At 40.1% G+C, this 21,933-nt stretch overlaps 1 protein-coding gene and 1 long non-coding RNA gene across 6 annotated transcripts in view; one reads left to right on the forward strand and one right to left on the reverse strand.

The window, feature by feature from the left end:
- Positions 1 to 666: 666 nt before the first annotated feature.
- Positions 667 to 2,889, reverse strand: LOC114002524. Its single transcript, XR_003545896.2, has 3 exons — positions 2,730 to 2,889; positions 2,395 to 2,428; positions 667 to 895 (listed from the first exon to the last, which is right to left on the reverse strand). It is a non-coding gene; the product is annotated as an uncharacterized LOC114002524 (long non-coding RNA).
- Positions 2,890 to 3,188: 299 nt separating this feature from the next.
- The window catches only part of ATG7 (autophagy related 7), a 119,370-nt gene continuing 100,625 nt past the window's right edge, over positions 3,189 to 21,933 (forward strand). For 2 of the 5 annotated variants that reach the window (XM_027748455.2, XM_039383417.1), the window contains exons 1-12: positions 3,189 to 3,470; positions 6,246 to 6,456; positions 6,680 to 6,734; positions 8,385 to 8,502; positions 9,312 to 9,389; positions 9,972 to 10,088; positions 11,080 to 11,229; positions 11,745 to 11,833; positions 12,942 to 13,063; positions 14,083 to 14,173; positions 15,925 to 16,069; positions 19,418 to 19,576. In XM_027748455.2, coding sequence (XP_027604256.1) covers positions 6,279 to 6,456; positions 6,680 to 6,734; positions 8,385 to 8,502; positions 9,312 to 9,389; positions 9,972 to 10,088; positions 11,080 to 11,229; positions 11,745 to 11,833; positions 12,942 to 13,063; positions 14,083 to 14,173; positions 15,925 to 16,069; positions 19,418 to 19,576 — 1,302 coding nt within the window. In that variant the 5' untranslated portion in view covers positions 3,189 to 3,470; positions 6,246 to 6,278. Of the gene's footprint in view, positions 3,471 to 3,540; positions 3,733 to 6,245; positions 6,457 to 6,679; positions 6,735 to 8,384; positions 8,503 to 9,311; positions 9,390 to 9,971; positions 10,089 to 11,079; positions 11,230 to 11,744; positions 11,834 to 12,941; positions 13,064 to 13,804; positions 13,882 to 14,082; positions 14,174 to 15,924; positions 16,070 to 19,417; positions 19,577 to 21,933 lie in introns of those variants that run through there. The other 3 variants (XM_039383419.1, XM_039383418.1, XM_039383420.1) reach the window with 3 other exon arrangements.

Raw genomic sequence — 21,933 nt, forward strand, 5'->3', positions numbered from 1 at the left:
GAGGCATCCTGAAGTTTCCAAGTAAAAAGATTGTCCTCTGATTTTGTTGTGATGATGTATTTACCATATCCTGGATGTTTTCTTGCTTCTGAAATTGCTGTTAGCTTAACAACAAACTTCTGATTGCACTTGGACTCCTTCAATTGACTATTGTCCAGAGTTTGGTGGGATGAGCGGAAGGGGTATTCTGTGTAATACCTTTATTACATCAGGAGCAAAAAATGGTAGTTTAATGGTAGGAGGAGAAATTCTGAAATCTATGTTCTTAATTAAAGATCTTGAGCTACTTAAGTTGCTCTGTGCCTATTAAGTAAAGTGAATATGAGAAGACTTACAGTAACAGTGAAATACTCAGGGTAACGTGTGAATGATGCTCATGAATGTTGGACATAATACTCTAAAGTATTCAAAGTATTATTATCCTCTGTCAACACTTCAGTGTTAATAGTTGCATTTAAAGTATTCAATATTAAATGAAGCTCTAATATACCTACATTTTAATAAATTGGAAAAATGTGTTAAAGGAATAAACTTAAATTCAGTCCATTTCAATGTATCATACAAGGTTCAGAGATTAATTGACTTTGGTTTCAAGTTGCATTTCAGAAAAAGTGCATTTAGGGAACTTAAATCTAGGAGAAATAAAGGCAAAATGCAGAGACAATATAAAAGCAACAAAATTTATACCAGAATTCAGACAACTTTTTCACTGCAGGAGGAACACCTGCACAAGTAATAAAATACACATTCTTTTGGAGTACAGAGCAGCATCTCTGGAAACATATGCTCTAATCCCCTGGCCTTCCACAAACAATCGCAGAGATCCACAGCCATTATGTTTTTTTTTTCTATTGTGATATGCAACAGCCAAAATGGATGGTAATTTAGATGATCCCTGAGGAAATAAAAAGGCAGCACACTAAGTCAGTTACAGTTATTAGTACACATTGCTGAAACATATTTACCCAAGGGCTAGTCAGAGTCATCAAGAAGTCTGTTCTCTTGAACATGACAATTGTCTTTTCTGATTTTAAAATGTACTAATACACGACAAAACAACAAAAACAAGATAATTGAAAATTTTTCTAAAAATTATAATGATCATAACAAGGAAGACCTTAGTAAAATTACAGAACGTTCAAACAGAGCACAGCTAAACCCAAGCAAATAAAGTTGCCTGAATATTTTTTATCTCACTTTATTTTTATCCATGATTTTAGTGCAAATGTGTTAATAATAAAGACAGGAGAAGTAATCATGGGCTTCTCTGATGTGATAGCTATAATAGATAATAGTAAAGTAGGAGAATTTTATTTTTTTTTATAATATCCTGTTTTAAATGCCAATTATCATGGTACCTAAGAGGATTTATCAGTTTACTGTACTGAATAGGCAATTCAAAATGGCTCTGGATGTAAGAGAAGGAGAGGAAAGCAAATTAGGGTAAGGAGTGGAGAAGCTTCCTACCACGTGGGGCTAAGGCTCAAGAGAGTATTTCAGGTGTGGTTTCCCGTAAAATATTTCAACGTTTTCTAGTTAATAAACAAGGTCAGAGGACACATAGCTTTAAGAGAACATAACGAGTGTCTTGGAATGTCTTGGACTGGAGTTCTGTTGTGATTAAAGTGTGGTGAGAACAACCGACCCGGCTTTTCAGAGGCAGAAAAAGCCGTTCTCACAATGTTCTCTGCGTCAACGGTGACATCTGGTGGGTAATGGGTGAATTCCGGCGTGCTGCATGGAATGCTGGGCATTGGGAAGTTTGCCATTTAGTATTTGCTTTCCCCCATATTATTTTCAGGAAATGTCGCCCTCAGAAAGGAAACGTAAGTGTAGGGACACAGCTGGGCTTCATTCCATCATCTAAAAGGACTCCATTACATTTTCTGTGAGACCGCTTAATGATGCACTTTGTGAAAGCACAATAACTGAAAATGACTGAAAGACTCGCTTAAAAAATGCATTTCTAATGCTCAGATATTAATATAGAAACACTGTAAACACTTCTGGACAGTTCTAGAGAAGCCTCTGAATTCTGCGGATTTTCCACTGTTATCAGGGATTTTAGAGGACTAGTTCCTAACCTGACTTAAGTTCCTACAGAGAAGGTGTAAGAATATACTTAAAAATTTCAATGCAGGCAATCCCTCCATCAGAACAAGAGTTAGTTCACTTGTAAATGCCAAATTAAGTTTAAATGCTATGCATACATATTCGCTTTTGCTTATCAAATACAATGACAAAAGTATTAATTTTCATCAAACTGTGAGTCTATTTAAGAATTAGAATATAAAAACAACAATTAATGTTGACACAGTGTGAAAAATAACTCCTGAAAATAAGTTTACTCTCCTGATACTGAGTTCAAAATTATCTTGAAAAAATGCTACATACCTGACACCGAAATAAATTGTTTCTCCACTGTCATCTTAGAGTGTAAAATAGAAACAGGAAAAAAATCAAAGGTGAGATGTACATTTTACACCCCTGCACAGACATGAGTTCACATACTAGGCTATTACAAAATTGCATTTGTGATCTCCACCAGTTAGAAAGTACAAGGGATGTACATTTGTGTGTGGCAATGGTTCAAACCATTTCGACATCTGGTAAGTTTAAGTGTTGCTATTTTTAACTGTATTTGTATCCGTTATCATTTGGGTTTGTCTGCAAAGATACCTTAAAAGGACTGCACAGTACCCACTGCTATATATTGACAGGTATCCTACCTGGCAACTAATTTCATCCTCACTAGACATGAATAATCCCTAGATCTGCACAATCTCTACAACTGCTGTGCAGAAATCCAACTCCTGGAGTCTGATTTCAGGTACCCTTCTCCTTCCCACTTGTAGCTGTGCATCTTTCATTAGGACCTGCCTCCATCCTCACTCCAGACTGCCATCCAACTCCTCAGACTGCCATCCGACCCCGCCCGCCTTTGCCCTCCCCCCCCCCCCCCCCCCCCCCCCCCCGCTCTCTCCGCGCCTCCTGCCCCACCCCCGCCTCAGGCAGAGAGCGCCCGCGTGTCGTCATCGCCCCGCGCCGGCCGCCCTGATCACGTGTGTGCGGCGGGGTGACGTCACTCGGTGGAGCCGGCCGGCGATGCGGGAGGTGCGGAGTGGGCGGCGCGGGCGGTGAGGGGATCGCGGGGCGGGTCCCGCGGGGTCTGGCACTGATCTTCCACGCCGCCCCACCAGGGTGCCGGCACTGATTCTCCCTCCCGCCCCCCGGGGTCCCGGCACTAGTCCTCTGCGCCGCCCCCCCGGGGTCCCAGCACTGGTTCTCCGCACCGTCCCCCCAGGGTCCCGGCGCTGGTCCCAACGCTGCCCCCGTACCAGCCCCGCACTGCACCTCGCCCGCCTCAGGGTCCCGCCGACCGCGAGCTCCCGCGTCCCTGGAGATCGCGGTGTCCCGAAGCCTCAGCTAGGACTGCAGTCACGCAGTGTGCGGTGCCGGGGCCGTGTCGGGTGCGGGGCCGGGGCCGTGTCGGTGTGCGGGGCCGGGAGGCGGGGCGGGCAGCACCTGCCGGCTCGGTCAGTGTTTCGGCGGGACGGATAGCCGCCGTTGCCAGCGTAGCCTTTTTGTGTGTTCATAATGACCTTGGGCACGGGGAAGAGTTCTTTGTCCCGAGAATGGGCTTGAAAAGGGGCATGAACCCAGAAGCAGCTTCTCTGAAAATTTTTTACTCTTCAGAGAATAATTCAGGCAATAGTGATCTTCTTTGCACAGGTACCGTTGACATACCCACCTCTGGGCCGCTGAATAAAATATTTTGTAGAAAACCCTACACACGTTAGGGGACTGTGTGAATTCGGTTTAAAACCTGTAATTTCATGATAGTTTGAAATGCTGGTAAACCGGTAATCAGACTTTTACAACAGATTAATTATGTCTGTCAAGGGAAAGATCAATATTAGTAAAAGACCTGCTGTGTTTTTCACTTAACATATTACTTCATGAGATCAGTTTTAAACGTCTGCATGTTTAAGAGCAAGTGCTAGAACTTAGGCTGGTGATAGGGCATCTGTATTTGGGGTTAAATACTCCCAAATTCTGTGACTGGCAGGATATCTAAGGCATACTGGTAAATCTTTTTATTTCAAGCACAATTTTCAACTGTGCCCTTTTGTAACTCAGGGTTGTTCCACATATAAAGTTTTGGATATATTTTTTCTACTTCTCTTTATTATATTTTCCTAGTCACTTCTTACCTTTAGAGGCTGTGTGTGAATTTCTGCATGCAACCTCCACAAAATGTATACATTTTGTCTTCAGTCTTCTAAAATTTGTTGCACAGATTTACCTTGGTTTGCTGATATTGCATTAAGAATACATGTAGGTGAATGTTTACATCAGAATACATTAAATAAGATTTTTAAGAATCCGTACATCAGAGGTGATTGCATGTGCTCTTCTGTTTGCATGTGCATCACATAGTGAGATCCCCTGTTTGTATTCCTTAAGTTGCACCATAACTCTTGAGATGCTGTAATAAAATAAGGAGGGTGTTACAATAGATTCCAAGTGGATGCTTTTAGGCTGGTATTTTCAATGTATGTTACTCATGTACATCTCGGTACTGTCACTGGTTTCTTGGTTGTGTAAAATGTTTGACAGAACACTTTTGTCTTGGGTGTGTCATGGGGGGAAAAGCAAAGTGAAAACATTACCTGTTTGAAAAGTTGAGAAAAGGCTTGAAGGAAATTCAGAATTTTTAGTTACAATAGAGCTTGTCTGGCAAGAAAAGTGACAATTTGATCTTGTTTCGGAAAAAAATGGTGATAGGGAACTTAGTGGATTCATATTGACTAGGCAGCTGTTGAACCTTTGAATAAAAGTTTTATCGTGGAAGCCTTGGCATCAAGCACCCTGTAATCTGACTCTTATTGCTAATGTCTCTATGAAAAAAAATGATTGTTTGCCTGTTTTATGATAAGCTTTCAGTGACGTACAGTTGCAAACGAAAAAATTATTAGGGTTTAAAAGCTATGTAGTAGTAAAAGTTAAATGTTTGCTGATTTATGTTACTTCTTATACTCACAGAAAAAGAAACTTATAAAAATGGTGAGAAAATTCCATGCAGTTAGTTGTGATCTTTACATTTCTAGGACTTGCAAAGTTTCAAGAAACTGATTTTTTTTGTGTTAATAAAAAGAGATAAGCTATCAAAGTTCACACTGCCATGAGTTCCAGCTGCTGCTAAAAATTAAGGGAATGTAAGAAAAAAGTGGTGGAGGGGGAAGACAAAATGGTGTATTTGCAATATGCCAGTTACAGCAAGACATCGTGACAGAACTGAAACATGTAGCTTTCACCATGAAAGATATGGAAAACCTCAAACCTACACCCAAAAAACCACATTCCACAACTTAGCAGCAAGTAAAGAAAGCAGTTACAGTAAAAGGAGAAGCTAAGCTGGATAAATTGAACGTAGAAGGCATAGCTGGGTTACACTGAAGACTGTTTAAGGAAGTGTCTTGTAAGGAAAAGCATAACTACCTTTGACTCAAAGTTGGATATTTGGCAGTTATTAAGAAATTAAACCCACCACTTATTCCTTTCCCCCTGTTCCAAAGAGAGCGAAAGAAAAGCTTGTAAGCTCAGTTCCTTTGCAAAAGTGACTTCACAGGATAGTAAACTTGGAGCAGTTCAATTCAATCCAAACTTCAATACAGCAAAACTGTAGTTGTCTGTTCAGATTAGTGTCAGAGAACACAGCTGTGTTGGGAACCTTATTTTTGACTTTCCTGCTCTAAAATCCTAGCATTGATTCACGTGTAAAGGTAACGGGGGTATTGTGAAGGATCAGTAACAAAAGCCAATTGCACAGGATTACATTATGCAAGCTAAAAAATAGTCTTTAAAAAATATTTAGTTGAAGGAATCATTTCAAGGTCATTTGAGTTCATGTGGTTGATTTGATAAGCATTGGAACAGAACTGGAATCAATAGCTGTTGACCTCCCTTCTGGACTTGGAAAACAACAGTTGCTGGCTTGGCAGATGGATGTGCTGTGAGAGAGATATGAGCTTATGTTCATATCTTTGTGAGGAGTTTTAAAACTGATATTTTAAAATCTTAATGTGTAACAAATCCTTGTTTTGCAGCATTTATGCTTATCTTAGATAATCACAGGCTTTCTTCACTTTAATCCAACAAAATATGTTAAAAAGTAGCTGTGAGTAGTCATAGGTGATACGATCTATTGAGTATATACTTATCAGGCATATCTGCTCTTACAGAATTCTGTTTAACAGTGATCATCAGCTAAAATTATGGCCACTGCCAGTGGTGAGGTGCACCATCCTGTAGATCCCGGAATCTCAAAGCTGCAGTTTGCTCCCTTCAGTAGTGCCTTGGATGCAGGATTCTGGCACGAACTAACCCAGAAGAAACTCAATGAATACCGACTGGATGAGACCCCCAAAGTTATCAAGGGATACTATTACAATGGTAGGTGGAAACTGCACATCTTCCTTAGCAGTTCAGGTTTCTCCTGTCATAGTCTTCTAAGTATTTGTGTAACATAATATAGGTGTTTGGCTGAAACATTAGAAAATATGACTGAATGAGCTGAGAATTCTTCGTGGGTAATTTATAACTTAGGTTAACAAAAAAAGGGTAATTCATCTATGTATTTCAGTTTAAAAGAAACATCTTGCTGCTTTTTGTCCAGGTGATCCTTTGGGTTTGCCAGCTCGCTTGACATTGGAGTTTAGTGCCTTTGATATGTAAGTACATACTGTGGTTTACCTTAATTCCTGCATGAAGACACTTTCCTTGCATAACAGCTACACATAGGTATGTAATATTACTTAGACAAACTCTACATGAGAATAAATATACCTTTTCATGAACTTTATAACAGTGGAGAGACTGCTTTCAGTTGCAAACACTAGCTCCTTGTGTCTGAAGGGCTGAGTTTAAAATATGGTGGTAAGTCTCAAATTCACTCAGTGTTTGTATATATGTTTATAAAATACCACTTTTCCCATTTCTTCGGTTTTTCTGTGTAAAAAAGGCTATTTCAGTCATCCAATTTCAGATTTTTCCTTAGATCTTTATTTACTGAGGGATTCATCGTTGCAATCAGAATTTCAAAATAGTTTTTACTATCCCTGGTTGTTACGTTGCAGTCTTTTCCAAAATATTTTAACATTTCTGACTGGAATTTTGTAGTTTTGCCTTCATCCCAAAGTGAAAGGTAAATCAAAGTTGCCTCAGTGTACAGAGCAAAAACGAGATGAGAGGGAAAATATTTTTTTGACGTGGTTTTAATTTCCAGCAATGCCGAAGTTAGTATAACTAACATAGGAACAGATGTCTTCATAGTTAGTGTCTTGTTTGTTTTAAAGTGGTGGATTATAGAGTTGTAAATCACAGTGTGCCTTGCTTGGTGAGGGTGTTAGGAGCCTGCTGAGGCTTTGTACATTTTGAGATAATTTCCTAGGAGATATTATCCCATTAATTCTTACGTAAGAATATTTAGGTAAAATACTGAAGGCTTATGCAGCAATTGGAAGACAACTGTGACATTGGGAACAGGAATTGCAGGTTAGGAATAAAGAGATGGTACCATGGTGTTTGAGCTCACAACCATTAGGACAAAAATAAAATTATGAAACATCCACTTAGGTAGAGTTTAATTGTTCCTTCTACTATAGTAATTTTCTGTACCTTATGTAATCAATTTAGGTGATCATGAAGAAGTGCCTTTTATCTTTAAAATTTTTTGGAAACTACATCATATGTATTTATGATGTAACTTAAACATTTGCTGTATTTAAGTTTTAGCAATGGCCAGAAACGTATCAGTTTGGGAGAAGAATGTTAAAAAGGAGTCAATGGTCAGATCTATAAATAAGGGAATATTGTAGGGTTTTGCCTAATTTATCTCAAAAAACCCCTCTGTATCTGCAAACAGCAGTTTTTCCTCTTAATCTTTTGTCTGCTTTAGACTTCCTTTGGGACATATTTTAAACATAAAATTTTAACTGAGTAACTCTTTATGTGAATACAATACTGATGTCTAAGTTTAGCCTAAATTTTTTTTTTCTGAGTGAAAATCACATTTGTCATGCATAGCTTATATTTGAACAGAATTTTTAAATCCATGTTTTAGTGCCACCTTGCTTAGAGACAATACAGATGCCTCATCTGTTTTCAAAGTCATAATGGAGAGGTGTATCTGTAACCAGTCCATATTCTATAAAGCATTATGATCATAAAATTGTTTTTATTTGAGGTGTTGTTGACTTGTGTTACTGTGCCTCATCACTTGGTAATTTCAGGGCAAGCTTACACCATAGGAAGCTACTGCTGCTATCTCTGATCGTGTTAAAGGTATATCCAATTCCCAGGGGTTTTCTTCTTTTATTCAGGAACGCTTCGATACCAGCCCGTTGCTGTCCTGCTTTTGGAACGTTGTATAATACCAACACTTTTGAGACGTTCAAATCCTGTGATAAGAAATCACTTCTGGAAAAAGAAGCCAATGAGGTAAGACTAAAAAATCAAATCACCGGTTATTTCCAAATCCTTTCTACCAGTTGAAGTGCCTTATAGTCTCTGCTCCAAGTATTGGAGATACTCACCCATATAAGTAGCCTCAGGATCTACCTTATTCTGGTAGGAATAGTTTGATGTTTGATTTTTACGGTTCTTTACAAGAGAGTGGAAAGTAGCTAATTATACTTTGAGAACTTGACTCAGTGTTCTGCTAGGCTGCATTTTAAGCCTAGCAGGAACTGCCAATTTGTCTTGACATCCAGAAACCAGCAAGTGCCTGGTTTAAACATTGGATTACTGCAATATATCTCTGTGACAAAGAGATGGAGAAGCTCCAGAACAGCAAGAAGACTGAAATAAAGCAAGAAAAAGGTGGCTGTCAAAGAGGCCGGTCTGCTTGCACTATAACGAGCTAAATTTAATGTCATGGCTTGGTAAGAAGCGAAAGTCAAACTTAAGGCAACCTTTTACTGTTTTAGGCACTTCACTTTGACCAACCCTTGATTCCTTTAATTCAATTGATTGTCTGCATGCTGGCATTGAGTAGCAAAATTTTCATGCATCTCTTCACTCAAGACTGAATTTTTTGTGTTCCTACGTCTTACCTTTAAGATCCTTTTTCCACAGATAACAGTGTGGATGAGATCAGTTAGGAAAGGATCACAGTGTATTACTGGGAGTGGTAATTTCCAGACTTTAAAGGTATAGCTTGAAGAATTAAAGCTTTTGCAGCTGTTCTCATGCTCTCTTTGTGTTTTGTTTTTCTGCCCTTTCTCTTCCTTCTTGTCCATCAATGACAGATATGGGAATCCATAAAATCTGGAGCTGCTCTTGAAAACCCCATGCTCTTGAACAGGTTTCTACTGCTGACGTTTGCAGTGAGTAGAGATAATATATCTCATATTTAGAGCATTGTAGTGGAAATGATGAAGTAGTTTCTTTTAAGGAGAAATGCTGTATTACTGTTACCGTATCAATGTCAGCAGGATCACTCTCAGACACCTTATAATGTCTGAAAATATTTTTAAAAAAACCTAATAAACCACTCTGATGTAGAGCTATCAAATATTTTAGGATGTGTTCTTTAAAAAATGCTGATGCCATCTCATATAGTTTCTACAAATCTGTTAGATTACCTGATGGCTTTATACATATTAGTAAAAGTAGAGAAACTTTCATGTTTCACAAATTGGAAGTTTTAATAAATGCTCCAGTTAATAAAAACTGAAGGATTGTATACACATTATCTGTTTAAATCTTAAATAAAAATGTATACAGAGAAGGGAAGTTTTCTAGTATTTTTTATGGTTTTCTAAAGTCATGACACAGTGCCTTATGAGGTAAAGAGAACCATGGTTCCTATGATTAGTATCATTGACCATCAATTATAATTAATATTCCAAACCATCATTTAGTTTGATGTATATTTTTATTATCTAATTTTACATTTCTTTTTCTAGGATTTAAAAAAGTATCACTTCTATTACTGGTTTTGTTACCCTGCTCTCTGCTTCCCCAGTGGAATACATATAATTCAGAAACCGGTGTGTCTTGGTGAGAGGTTCTCATTAAATCAGGTATTCAAAATGCTGAATGTTCTGAAGTCTGTAGTACTAAGAAATTTTGTGAGCTGCAAAACTTAGTATTTTTTGTTAGCACGTACTGAATTAATTTGAGAACCTAATTTCTTTTAAAATCTTCACTTTTGTTATTTCCAAGTGGGTGTTTTGTTTACCTCTGTTATTGTATACAACCTCTCAGCTTAACATTACTTCACCTTTATTCATTTAGATGAGGCAATAATGATTCAGGCAATGAAGCAAATGATGTGGCAAACACTTCTTAAAGTGGCAGTTATGTTAATTTTTTTTATATACAGCTTAATGAATATATAGCTATGTGTTTGAAACCCATTATAAAAGAAAATTTTTTAAAAGGGCATCCCCTGGCAGAACCAAGTCATTAAAATTACAAAATTGTTAAAATAAATGATTGGATAAAGAAAAGGAGTTAATGGGGAAGATTTTTTTTTTAAGGAGAAAAGATAACTATTTTGAGTTTCTTTCATACTACAGTGTAAAAGAACCAAAAAAATCCACTTGCCCACATGTCCCTTTTTTCTTTGACAGAAGTTAATACAAAACCTTGAATGGCTTTTTAATGGAATAGTAATCAATGAGAAACAATTTTGGTTTTTTTCAGTGAAAAATACTTATATGCCTTCTTGGAAGACCTTTCTGTAGTGGTAAATAGTGTAAAAATACCTAACAGTCATGATCCAAAGACAGAGTTTTAACTAAACACTGAAAATGCACCTAGTGAAATAAATTAAGTAGGACTGTTTTTTTTCCTAATAAGAAAGGGACAGATTTAGTTTCTAAAAAGCTTCTCTGACTATCAGATGAGATTTTTATCTCGGTTTAATTCTTATTGCTACATCAGTTTGTGGCAATGATAATAATGCTCCTGTTTAAATTTACATTGACAAATGCTGTTTTAGCAACTTAATTTTTTTATCTCTGTTACTGTGGTTAAAACTGTTGGTTACAGTTGTCTTTTTGCTTTTAGATTCAAGCACTTCAGAAAGCATATGATGACCTTTGCCAGAAAGAGGGAGTTACAGCCCTGCCTTATTTTTTAATCAAGTATCACGACAATTCTGTCATGATATCTCTATTGAAAAAGTGGGATGGTTTCTTTCAAGACCAAGGGGGAAAGGTAATGAGAATTTTAAATCTTATAAATTTTTAATTTTCAAATGGTTTGAAAATTGTCTGTGATACTGAGCTGGGCACAATGGTACCATCTTGAAGGTTGGCTTTACAAGTGATTTTTATGCTGGTTTTCCTTTAATTTATTGTCTTGCTGACATGTGTCCCTTCACTTTTTGATCATTCCAAAGTGAGTAAAGAATTTTGTTTTGAAAGCAAGGCTTCAGTTGATGGGCTTCTCTCATAATGGTGTTTTTAAGCAAAGTAAGGAAGGTGCATTTACTGGAGTGAACATTGAATGTCCATAAAGAGGCCAAACTAAATAAATGTCAAAGCTGTGGCAAATGCTTGACTGAAATCTAGCATAACTATATAATAAATATTTGTAAATATGCAAAATGTGTGTGTAGGCCTTCCCTGTCCAGAATTTTTACATTAAAAATGCCAGATAACTTTTACTGTGAACTGAATTAATATATGTATGAATAGATGGCTTCTCATGCAGATCAATTTTATTTGCAGGTGACGGTTGGAGTTTATGATCCATGTAATTTATCCCAATATCCAGGATGGCCACTGAGAAATTTCCTGATCTTGGCAGCCCACAATTGGTATCTATTTTATTCTTTCACACAAAGCTAATTTATTGGTTGATACCAAATTAGGCGTTTTTCTCCCCATGGCACTTTACTTGTATCACCCATCAGAGATTTTGCTTTTACCCTCGACATGCCTCACCTTGAGTGATTCTGATTTTATATATTATTCTGGTTTTTATTTCTGTGAGCCACAAGTTCCTATTAATCCTAATCCTCACATGAATGCATGTGCCTGGAAATACCTGCTTCAGACCCCGATAATACCCGGTAGGTGCTTCAAATATTTTTAAAAGTATTCTATGAATTTATATCATTTATTAGTGTCAAGTAATAGTGGACCTCAATTTTGAAAATCATATATTCTTAGGTTTTCTTGTAGTGTACCATCTTGAATTTTTTTTGTTAGACAGAAGATGGGAGACAGGACAGTTTTACGCTCTGGTTTTTGGGAGAAAAAAGTATAATTTAAACTGGTTTTTGGAAAAGAAGTATAATTTAAAGGATCAAATAAATTTGTGTTGCTGTAACAAAATTGTAATTAAGCTGCACTGCCATAGTTTTGACTGTCATGTTTTATTCCAAAGCACTAAGGAGAAGATGTGCAGGGTTGGGTGTGTTTTCTGGGCTGCCAGTGTGCAAAGATGTTGTAAGAGCCAAGGGGTTTGCATGTTCTTGGGATTCAGGGGGTTTTAGGCACTCAAGTTCTATTGGTTGATTTGAGGGTTTGAATCATAAGGAGGAAAAATTATACCATATTGAGAACTAAGAGGATCTTGCTTGTGACATAGCACAGTCCATCGTCACCTGAGATGTGCTCTAGTGATTCCCTGCTTTTTATTCCTCTAAATATACAGTTTGTCCAGCAGCATTTTATATATGAGAGAGGACAGGCTGACAGTGTCATTACATAGAACTGTTCACAGCAAACTAGTTATTTTCATATTTTTATATCCTAAGGAGTTGTTTCTATTTCTGTTCTATTTCTGTACCTGAGAAAAAGCCTTACTCAGAATCTACGAGGGACTAAACCTTTATGAAATGGTGTTTAAAACAAGTCCCTCTTCTATTAAAGAAGTTGCATGTCTGTCTCTATTATCTTTTTTTTTTTTTTTAATGGCAGGAGCAACATTCTCCAGACAGTTGAAGTGCTCTGCTTCAGAGACAGGACCATGCAAGGGGTGAGGGACATAACACACAGCATTATCTTTGAAATAAAACTTCCAGAGAAACCCCTTGGCCCAGGTAATCCAGTTAAAAAAAAAATCCTATTTTCTTTTCTCCCTCCTCAATCACTGCAGAGACAGAAAAATAAAATAATCATACCAAGTCATTGCTTATACTAAGTTATTTCAAAGGGATTTTAAATTGTTTGAATTTCTGTCAAATGTCTACAAAGGAAATGGTTCTGACTTCAACAAAGAAAGAAGAGAGCATATTCTCTTTTAATTTTTTCCTACATTAATTGTGTTTCTAATTTAAAAACAAGAAAAGTCCTCCTGGTATCATATGAAATACAAAAAGCCCAGGCAATCAGTATGTTCTTGTTAAATTTGTACACAGTTCCTCAGGTAGAAAAAAATGCATATAATAGTGAATTTATATGGTGTAAACTTTCTGTATATTGCTAAAATAATAAAAGCCTGGAGCAGAGTGAAACTGTTTCTTCAATCCCGTAGTGACATATCCAGATGTATTTTAGAGCAATACATACGTAATGCTCAAGCATAATTTCAGAGTTAAAGGACATTATCACAACATTACCTCATCCAAAAAGTTCTGAATGCTTTATATATCATTTTTATGAATTATTTAATTATATATATATATATATAATTCTCCACTGAATTCACAGGTAGTGTCTAGGGAACGTGAAGAAATGATTGAACTTGGCAAAATTTACTGAGTTCTGATTTATGAATGTACTGAGCTTGACATTAAAGATCTGGAGGCTTGACGGGGAATGGTGCTGTCTCTTTTAGGTTTAAAGCAAGCTGAACAGGCAAGAGCAGCACATGGGACACCTGAGGGCAAAGCACTTCTCTGAGAATCAATGCTTTCAGGTGATGAAATCAGCAACATTTGTGTAGCAACATGCACTGGGTGGTTAAGATACAGATTATTTACTTAAAAGTTTAGCATTAGTGTTTTTCCAACAATGTTAAATCCAACAAAATTTCTTTTTTCTATCCTGTGATATTAAGGCTTTCATTCTTTCTTTTGTTTTTTTCTTCATTTTTTTTTTCTCTCCATATGTCAAACAGATTGTCCAAAAGCTGTTGGATGGGAGAAAAACCAAAAGGGAGGCATGGGTCCGAGGATGGTGAATCTCAGTGAGTGCATGGATCCAAAAAGGTTTGGTTTTTATCTTTTAAATTCCAGTAGTTTTCTTTACTTGGGCTCAATCCGTAACAAGTTGGAAGTGTGAAATGCAAGGAGTATCTGTCTCTTAGGTCAGAATATCCAGTAACATATACACTGGGTATTGTTTTGGCAGTCCTTTTGGAGGGAAGAACCTTAATGGAACAGTGCACTGCCTGCAGCAGAAATCTTTGCCATTTTTAACTTCAGCTTAAAATTTCAAATGCATTGTGTTTAGAACTGAGTGAGATGTAGGCCATGATGTTACAGGCCTGTGGTTTTCACTGAATTCTATAACCTGCAGGTTGTTAATGATAATAAGCATGGAGAAAAGTTCAGCCTTTGGGAATTGTTAGAGTGTGACAGGAAAGAGCTCAGGAAACATGACTTTAGTGATTTTTATCATTCAGTAATGGATTGAAAAGAGTTACAGGGCCTGTTGGCTCGTCTGTTTTCACTGGCTGTATCTGTGTTCTTGGCTTGGAAACACCGTAAGAGTGTGCTGATCTAATGATTCAGGTTAACCTTTTACCCATCAAGCAAAGCCATTTTTGTCTTGCAATTGTGGCAATTCTCAGTATGTTCATACTTCCTTCGAGAAAGTTCATCTCAGGACTCTTAATTATAGGTAAATGTAACTTCTTTATTTTATGCATGTTCACTTCTGTTATTTCCTACAGGGGATGTTGGTAATATGCCAGCCTTGACAGTTGCCATCTTAAATCCTTGTTGAACAAATAATTTAGTGGATACTGCAAAATTTTTTATATGATGTATAAAGGAATGAAACTTAGGAGTCTGAGAGCTGTGATGACCTGGTTGATGAGAGTTTTAACACCCTGTGTTCTGATGAATATAAAAATCCGAAACTAGCTTGAACATGGATTTCCTACCTCATTTTCCTTCTAAAACTTTCACAAAGAACTGACCAGATTCTTTAGGAGATAAATGTAATATTTCATGTTAAGGGCAGGTGTAATTGCATATGGGAAACCAATTTAAAGAAGAAAAAATAGTTGATGGGCAAATGATCTTAACAGGAATCTTGTCTGAGACACTGTTTTTATTTTCATGCTTGCATCAGTTTTGTTACTAAAATTTTAATTTTGGATTGTTACCTTTTTCAGAAGCTCTTAGAGACCTGTTCCAATTCCAAAGGACGTATGTGGCTTTAGTAGCAAGTCCAGAGTGGCCAGCTGACACCTTTTTAGTATATCCAGGCTTATGAAAGAGAACATTTTCCTAGCAAAATTACCTGCTTAATAACCATCTTTTCAAATATCTACAAGTTATTTCTTTTAAACTTCCACTATCTTTCTACTGTTTCTTCAGTAGTGATTTACTCTTCTGTTTTTAAGCAGTGCAGTCACAGCTTTTCTAAGAATATTATTGGGCCAACACATTGGTTACAATAAGAGGTTCCAAGGAAACTGAGTATCAGGAACTGTGTGTGTATTTATTTAGAATGATTTTTGGCATCTTCTTTTTGCATGTTTTGCATGTGTCATGAGTGAACAAGGAGTATAAAAAAAGTTTTTCCACTGTCCTTGCCATGCACCTTATTATTAGGTAGAAGTATGCTTGAGAGACTTTGTTTGTCGTATTACTGATGTGTTAAATCGCCAAATTCTTTCTCTCCTTTAAAAAATAAGTCTTGAACTTCTCCAGTTGAAAAACAAGTAATTGCTTTGTTGGAGAAACACAAGAGCATTCAGAAGTGTGTTGCTATTTATTTTGTGGTCTAGGTTAGCAGAATCATCTGTGGATCTTAATTTGAAATTGATGTGCTGGCGTTTGGTGCCTACTCTGGATTTGGAAAAGATTGTGTCTGCCAAGTGTCTGCTGCTAGGAGCTGGTACACTGGGTTGTAGTGTTGCAAGGACCTTGATGGTAAGTCCTGAGTTAATCTTAAAACTAGTCTGCTGTTTCTTATAAATTCTGTGTTTCTTTTTTTTGTCCGGCTGCCATGACACATAAGAGAAAAGTTGTATTCCTGTGCATTAAAATACACATAATGCATAATTAGTTGATACTATAAATTGCAGGGAAGAGGTAAGATCCGTAGCCAAAAAGTTCTGCTAATAGTAGAATAGCAGAAAGTCAGCGAACCATGGCAGAATAGTACTTGTTTTGAATTTACATTAAAAAAGATTGAACAAAAAATTCTCGTTAATTTTAATGAGCTATAATACGCAGTATGGGTAACAAACAGGAGGAGCTGGGAGCCATTGTGCAGCAGGAAAACTGGGATGTGGTCACCATCAAAGAAACATGGTGGGATGACTCCCGTGACTGGAGTGCTGCCATGGGTGGCTACAAACTCTTCAGAAGGGACAGGCAAGGTAGGAGAGGTGGAGGGGTGGCTCTATATGTTAGAGTCTCTTGACTCTGTAGAATTTGAAGTCAGTAACAATAAGGTTGAGTGCCTGTGGATCAGAATCGGGTAAGGCCAACAAGGTTGATATCCTGATGGGAGTCTGTTACAGACTACCCAACCAGGATGATGAGGGTGATGAATTATTCTACAAGCAGCTAGTGGATGTCTCAAAATCGCCAGCCCTTGTCCTTGTAGGCAACTTTACCCTGCCGGATGTCTGCTGGGAACTCCACACAGTGGAGAAGAGGCAGTCTAGGAGATTCCTACACTGTATAGAGAATAATTTCCTGCTCCACCTGGTAAATGAGCCTGCCGGGGTGGGGCCCCACTAGACCTGCTGTTCACAGAGAGGGGCCGGTAGGAGATGTGGTGGTCAGAGGCCATCTGGGGCAGGCACAGTGACCATGAAATAAGAGAGTTTTCGATACTCAGAGATGCAAGGAGGGCCATCAATAAAACTTCTGCCCTGTACTTTCAGAGAGAAGATTTTGGTCTATTCGGAAGACTAGTTCACAGGGTACCTTGGGAAACAGCCCTGGAAAACAAAGGGGTCCAGGAGGGATGGACATATAAGTCTTGAAGGCACAGGAGCAGCTGTCCCAGTGTGCCGAAAGGCGAGCCGGCAGGGACGATGGCCAGCCTGGCTGAACAGGGAGATTTTAAAGGAAATTAGGGGAAAAAAGAGAACTTACCGACTGTGGAAAAAAGGGCTGGCTACTCATGAAGAGTTTAGGAATACAGTTAGGTCACGTAGAAAGAAAATTAGAGAGACAAAGGCACAATTTGTACTCAGTCTAGTCATGACTCTTAGGGATAACAAGAAGTGCTTCTACAAATTCATCAATAGCAAAAGGAGGGGCAAGGAAAACCTCCATTCTTTATTGGACATGGGGGGAGCATAGTCATGAAATATGAGGAAAAGGCTGAGGTACTTAACACCTTCTTTGCCTCACTTTTCAACAGTAAGACAGGTTGTCCTCGGGACATCTGACTTCTGGAGCTGGTAGACAGAGACAGGAAGCAGAACAGCCCCCCTGTAATCCAGGATGGAACAGTTAGCCACCTGCTGAGCCACTTGGATCCTCACAAGTCTATGGGACCAGACGGGATCCACCCCAGGGTGATGAGGGAGCTGGCAGAAGAGCTCGCCAAGCCTCTCTCCATCATTTCCCAACAGCCCTGGCTCACTGGGGAGGTCCCAGATGATGGAAGTTGGTGAATGTCATGCCCATCCACAAAAAGGGCTGCAAGGAGGACCCAGAAAACTCCAGGCCTGTCAGCCTGACCTAAGTGCCTGGCAAGGTTATGGAGCAGATCATCCTCAGTGCAATCACACAGCACCTACAGGATGGACAAGGGATCAGACCCAGCCAGCAGGGGTTTAGGAAGGGCAGGTCCTGCCTGACCAACCTGATCTCCTTTTATGATCAGGTGACCCACCTGGTGGATGAGGGGAAGGCTGTGGATGTGTCTATCTGGACTTCAGCAAAGCCTTGGACACCGTCTCCCATGGCACACTCCTGGAAAAGCCGCAGCCCATGGCTTGGACAGGGGCACTCTGTGCTGGGTTAGGAACTGGCTGGAGGGCCAGGCCCAGAGAGTGGTAGGGAACAGTGCTGCATCCAGTTGGGATCTGGTCACTAGTGGTGTCCCCAAGGCATCAGTGTTGGGCCAAGTTCTGTTTAATCTTTTATCGATGATCTGGGTGATCGGATTGAGCGTACCATTAGCAAATTTGCAGATGACACCAAACTGGGGGGAGTGTCGATCAGCTGGAAGGCAGGAGGGCTCTGCAGAAGGACCTGGACAGACTGGAGAGTTGGGCTGATTCCAATGGGATGAGGTTCAAGCAGGCCAAGTGCCGGGTCCTGCACTTTGACCACAACAACCCCCGGCAGCCCCACGGGCTGGGGACAGAGTGGCTGGAGAGCAGCCAGGCAGAAAGGGACCTGGGAGTTTGGATTGACAGGAAGCTGAATATGAGGCAGAGTGTGCCCATGGATCCTGGCCTGGATCAGGAACAGTGTGGCAGCAGGAGCAGGGAAGTGATTCTTCCCCTGTACTTGGCATTGGTGAGGCCACACCTCAAGTGCTGTGTCCAGCTCTGGGCCCCTCAGTTCAGGAAGGACATGGAGGTGCTGGAGCAGGTCCAGAGAAGAGCAGCAAGGCTGGGGAAGGGAGTGGAGCACAAGTGGTGTGAGGACAGGCTGAGGGAGCTGGGGCTGTTCAGCCTGAAGAAGAGAAGGCTTGGGGGAGACCTCTTCACTCTCTACAACTACCTGCCAGGAGGGTGTAGCCAGGTGGGAGTTGGTCTCTTCTCCCAGGCAACCAGCAGTAGGACAAGATGGCACAGTGTAAAGCTGTGCCAGGGGAGGTTTAGGTTAGATGTTGGGAATAAATTTTTTACAGAGAGAGTAATCAGGCATTGGAATGGGTTGCCCAGGGAGGTGGTGGAGTCACTGTCCCTGGTGGTTTTTAAGATGAGACTGGATATGGCATCAGTGCCATGGTCTGGGAACCACGGCAGGGTTGGATCAAGGGTTGGACTTGATCTTGGAGGTCTTTTCCAACCTGGTTGATTCTATGATTCTATGATCAAATTCACAGTGAAGCACTTAAAAGTAACTAACTATGCTGATAATTGCTTTCAGGGATGTTTCAGGTTTTGAGGGATTACTGTTAAATGATATATTTGGACAAACTGTATTTTCTGTTCTTCGATTTCCGTGCGAGTACAAGGTTCAAAAGCTATCATAGCTTGATCTTTCTAGAAACAAAATGGACAATGTGTCTGGCATTACTCAAAAGTATTTATCTAAGGCTATTGTACTTGTCATTATTTGAACTCCTTTCTCATTTAGGGCTGGGGAGTCAGGAAGATCACATTTGTGGACAATGCAAAGATCTCCTACTCCAACCCCGTGCGGCAGCCGCTGTACGAGTTTGAGGACTGTCTGAGTGGGGGGAAGCCCAAGGCACTTGCAGCAGCAGACAGGCTACTGAAAATCTTCCCAGGAGTGGTAAGATCAGTATTTTACAACATATTGATACGTTGCTTGGAAGAAAACCAGGGACTTTAAATTGCTATTCCACGTGCTAGTAATTAAACATTATTATGAGTGAGGAAGAATGCTACACAGGTCATCATGGCTGGGCTTCGCGAACGAAGATTTGGGAAGGCTCTAACCACATTTGTTACAGGCACGTTGGTGACTTATGAGGCCAATACGAGATAGACATATCCGATTGCAAAAGGCACAGTAGAAAGACTCTTTAGATGGTGTATTCTGCAAGACACGGTTCTTTCTGCGTTGCCTTTTTTCCTCGAGAGTGATCCTGCGTGCGTTCTCAAAGGAGACAGCTGCGTTATAGATGGTGTTTCTCCAGGCCTCCCGATTGGAGGCCAGAGTAGACCAGTTATGGTGATCAATGTGGCCAAGGCTGAGATGTTGTTTCAGGGAGTCCTTGTATCTTTTCTTCGGGGCTCCTCTCTTGTGGCAGCCGGTGGCAAGTTCACCGTAAAGCAAGATCTTAGGGAGGCGGTGGTTGGTCCTTCATCCTGGAGACGTGCCCTGCCCATCGCAGCTGTGTTCTCATCAACATGGCTTCTATACTTGTGACTGCTGCTTGTTCTAGAACAGATGTATTGGTCACATAATCTGACCAGTGGATGTTTAGGATTGTTTGGAGGCAGCGTTGATGGAAGCGTTCGAGGAGACGCAGGTGGTGACGGTAGATGACCCATGATTCGGAACCATACAAGAGAGTAGACAACACTATGGCTCTGTAAACACTGATCTTTGTACTTTTCTTCAAGTGTTTATTACGCCATACTCTTTTATGAAGTTTTCCAAAAGCACTGTATGCCTTTGCTAACCTGTTGTCTATCTCTCCGTCAATCTTACCATCCGAGGAGATGAGGCTGCCTAGGTAATTAAACTGTTGGACTGATTTGAGTTCTGATTGGCCAATGGTGATGTGGGGATGATGGGGGACTTCCAGAGGTGCAGGTTGATGGAGGACCTCTGTCTTTTTTAAGCTGATTTCCAGCCCAAAGAGCTCGGCAGCATCTGCAAAGCAGGATGTTAAACGCTGCAGGGCTGCTTCTGTGTGGGCAACAAGGGCGGCGTCATCAGCATAAAGCAGCTCCTGGACAAGATGGTTTAAAGTCTTGGTGTGGGCCTTCAGACACCTTAGATTGAATAGGCTTCCATCAGTACGATATCGAATGTAGATACCGTCCTGATCATTGAGATCTGCCATGGCCCTTTGGAGCATTATGTTAAAGAAAACTGTGAATAGGGTAGGAGCGAGAACGCAGCCTTGTTTTACACCATTCTTAATTAAAAAGGGCTCAGAAAGTGCATTGCCATATCTGACTTGACCGTGTTGATCCTCGTGGAGTGAGATGATCATTTTAAGGAACTTGGGGGGACATCCTAAACGTTCCAAAATCTGCCACAGACCTTTTCTGCTCACAGTATCAAAAGCCTTGGTGAGGTCGACAAAGGTTACATAAAGACCTTTGTTCTGTTCCCTACACTTCTCTTGCAGTTGTCTGAGAACAAATACCATGTCTGTGGTACTCCTGTTGGCTCTGAAACCACACTGACTTTCAGGAAGGATTCCTTCAGCTATAGCGGGTGTTAGTCTGTTCAAGAGTATTCTAGCCATGATTTTGCCAGCAATGGAGAGTAGAGTAATACCACGGTAGTTTGAGCAGTCAGATTTAATACCTTTCTTCTTATACAAGGTGATGATGACTGCATTACGAAGGTCAGATGGTAGTTCACCGAGTTCCCAACAGCGCACCACGAACTCATGAAATTTGGTGTGCAATGCAAGGCCCCCATGTTTCCAGATTTCAGGTGGAATTCCATCAACCCCAGCTGCCTTGCCGATTTTCACCTGCTGTATGGCCTTGAGGGTTTCTCCTAAAGTGGGGGCAGTATCCAATTCATACTTTACTGGTTGTTGTGTGATGGACTGAATTGCTGAGTCTTGGACTGCGCGATTGGTACTGAATAGAGTCTGAAAGTGTTCAGACCATCGATTCAGAATGGAGGTTTTATCTGTCAGAAGTGTTTGACCATCAGCGCTGAGTAGAGGGCTTTGTACCTGGTATGTAGGCCCGTATGCTGTTTTCAAGGCCTCATAGAAACCTTTGTGATCACCTGTATCTGCGCATAGTTGAGTTTTTTCAGCTAGATCGGTCCACCACTTGTTCTGGATGTCACGGAGTTTCTGTTGGAGCTTGCTGCATGTGAGACGGAAGGCTGTTTTTCTTGCGTGACAGGATGGCAGTGCAAGGTGTGGTTGGTGGGCGGTTCTCTTCTCCCTCAGCAAGTCCTGGATTTCTTGATTGTTTTCGTCAAAC

The sequence above is a fragment of the Pipra filicauda genome, unplaced genomic scaffold (genome assembly GCF_003945595.2).
Source record: "Pipra filicauda isolate LSUMZ 115617 unplaced genomic scaffold, ASM394559v2 scaffold309_size868695_pilon, whole genome shotgun sequence".
Classification (NCBI taxonomy): Eukaryota; Metazoa; Chordata; class Aves; order Passeriformes; family Pipridae; genus Pipra; species Pipra filicauda.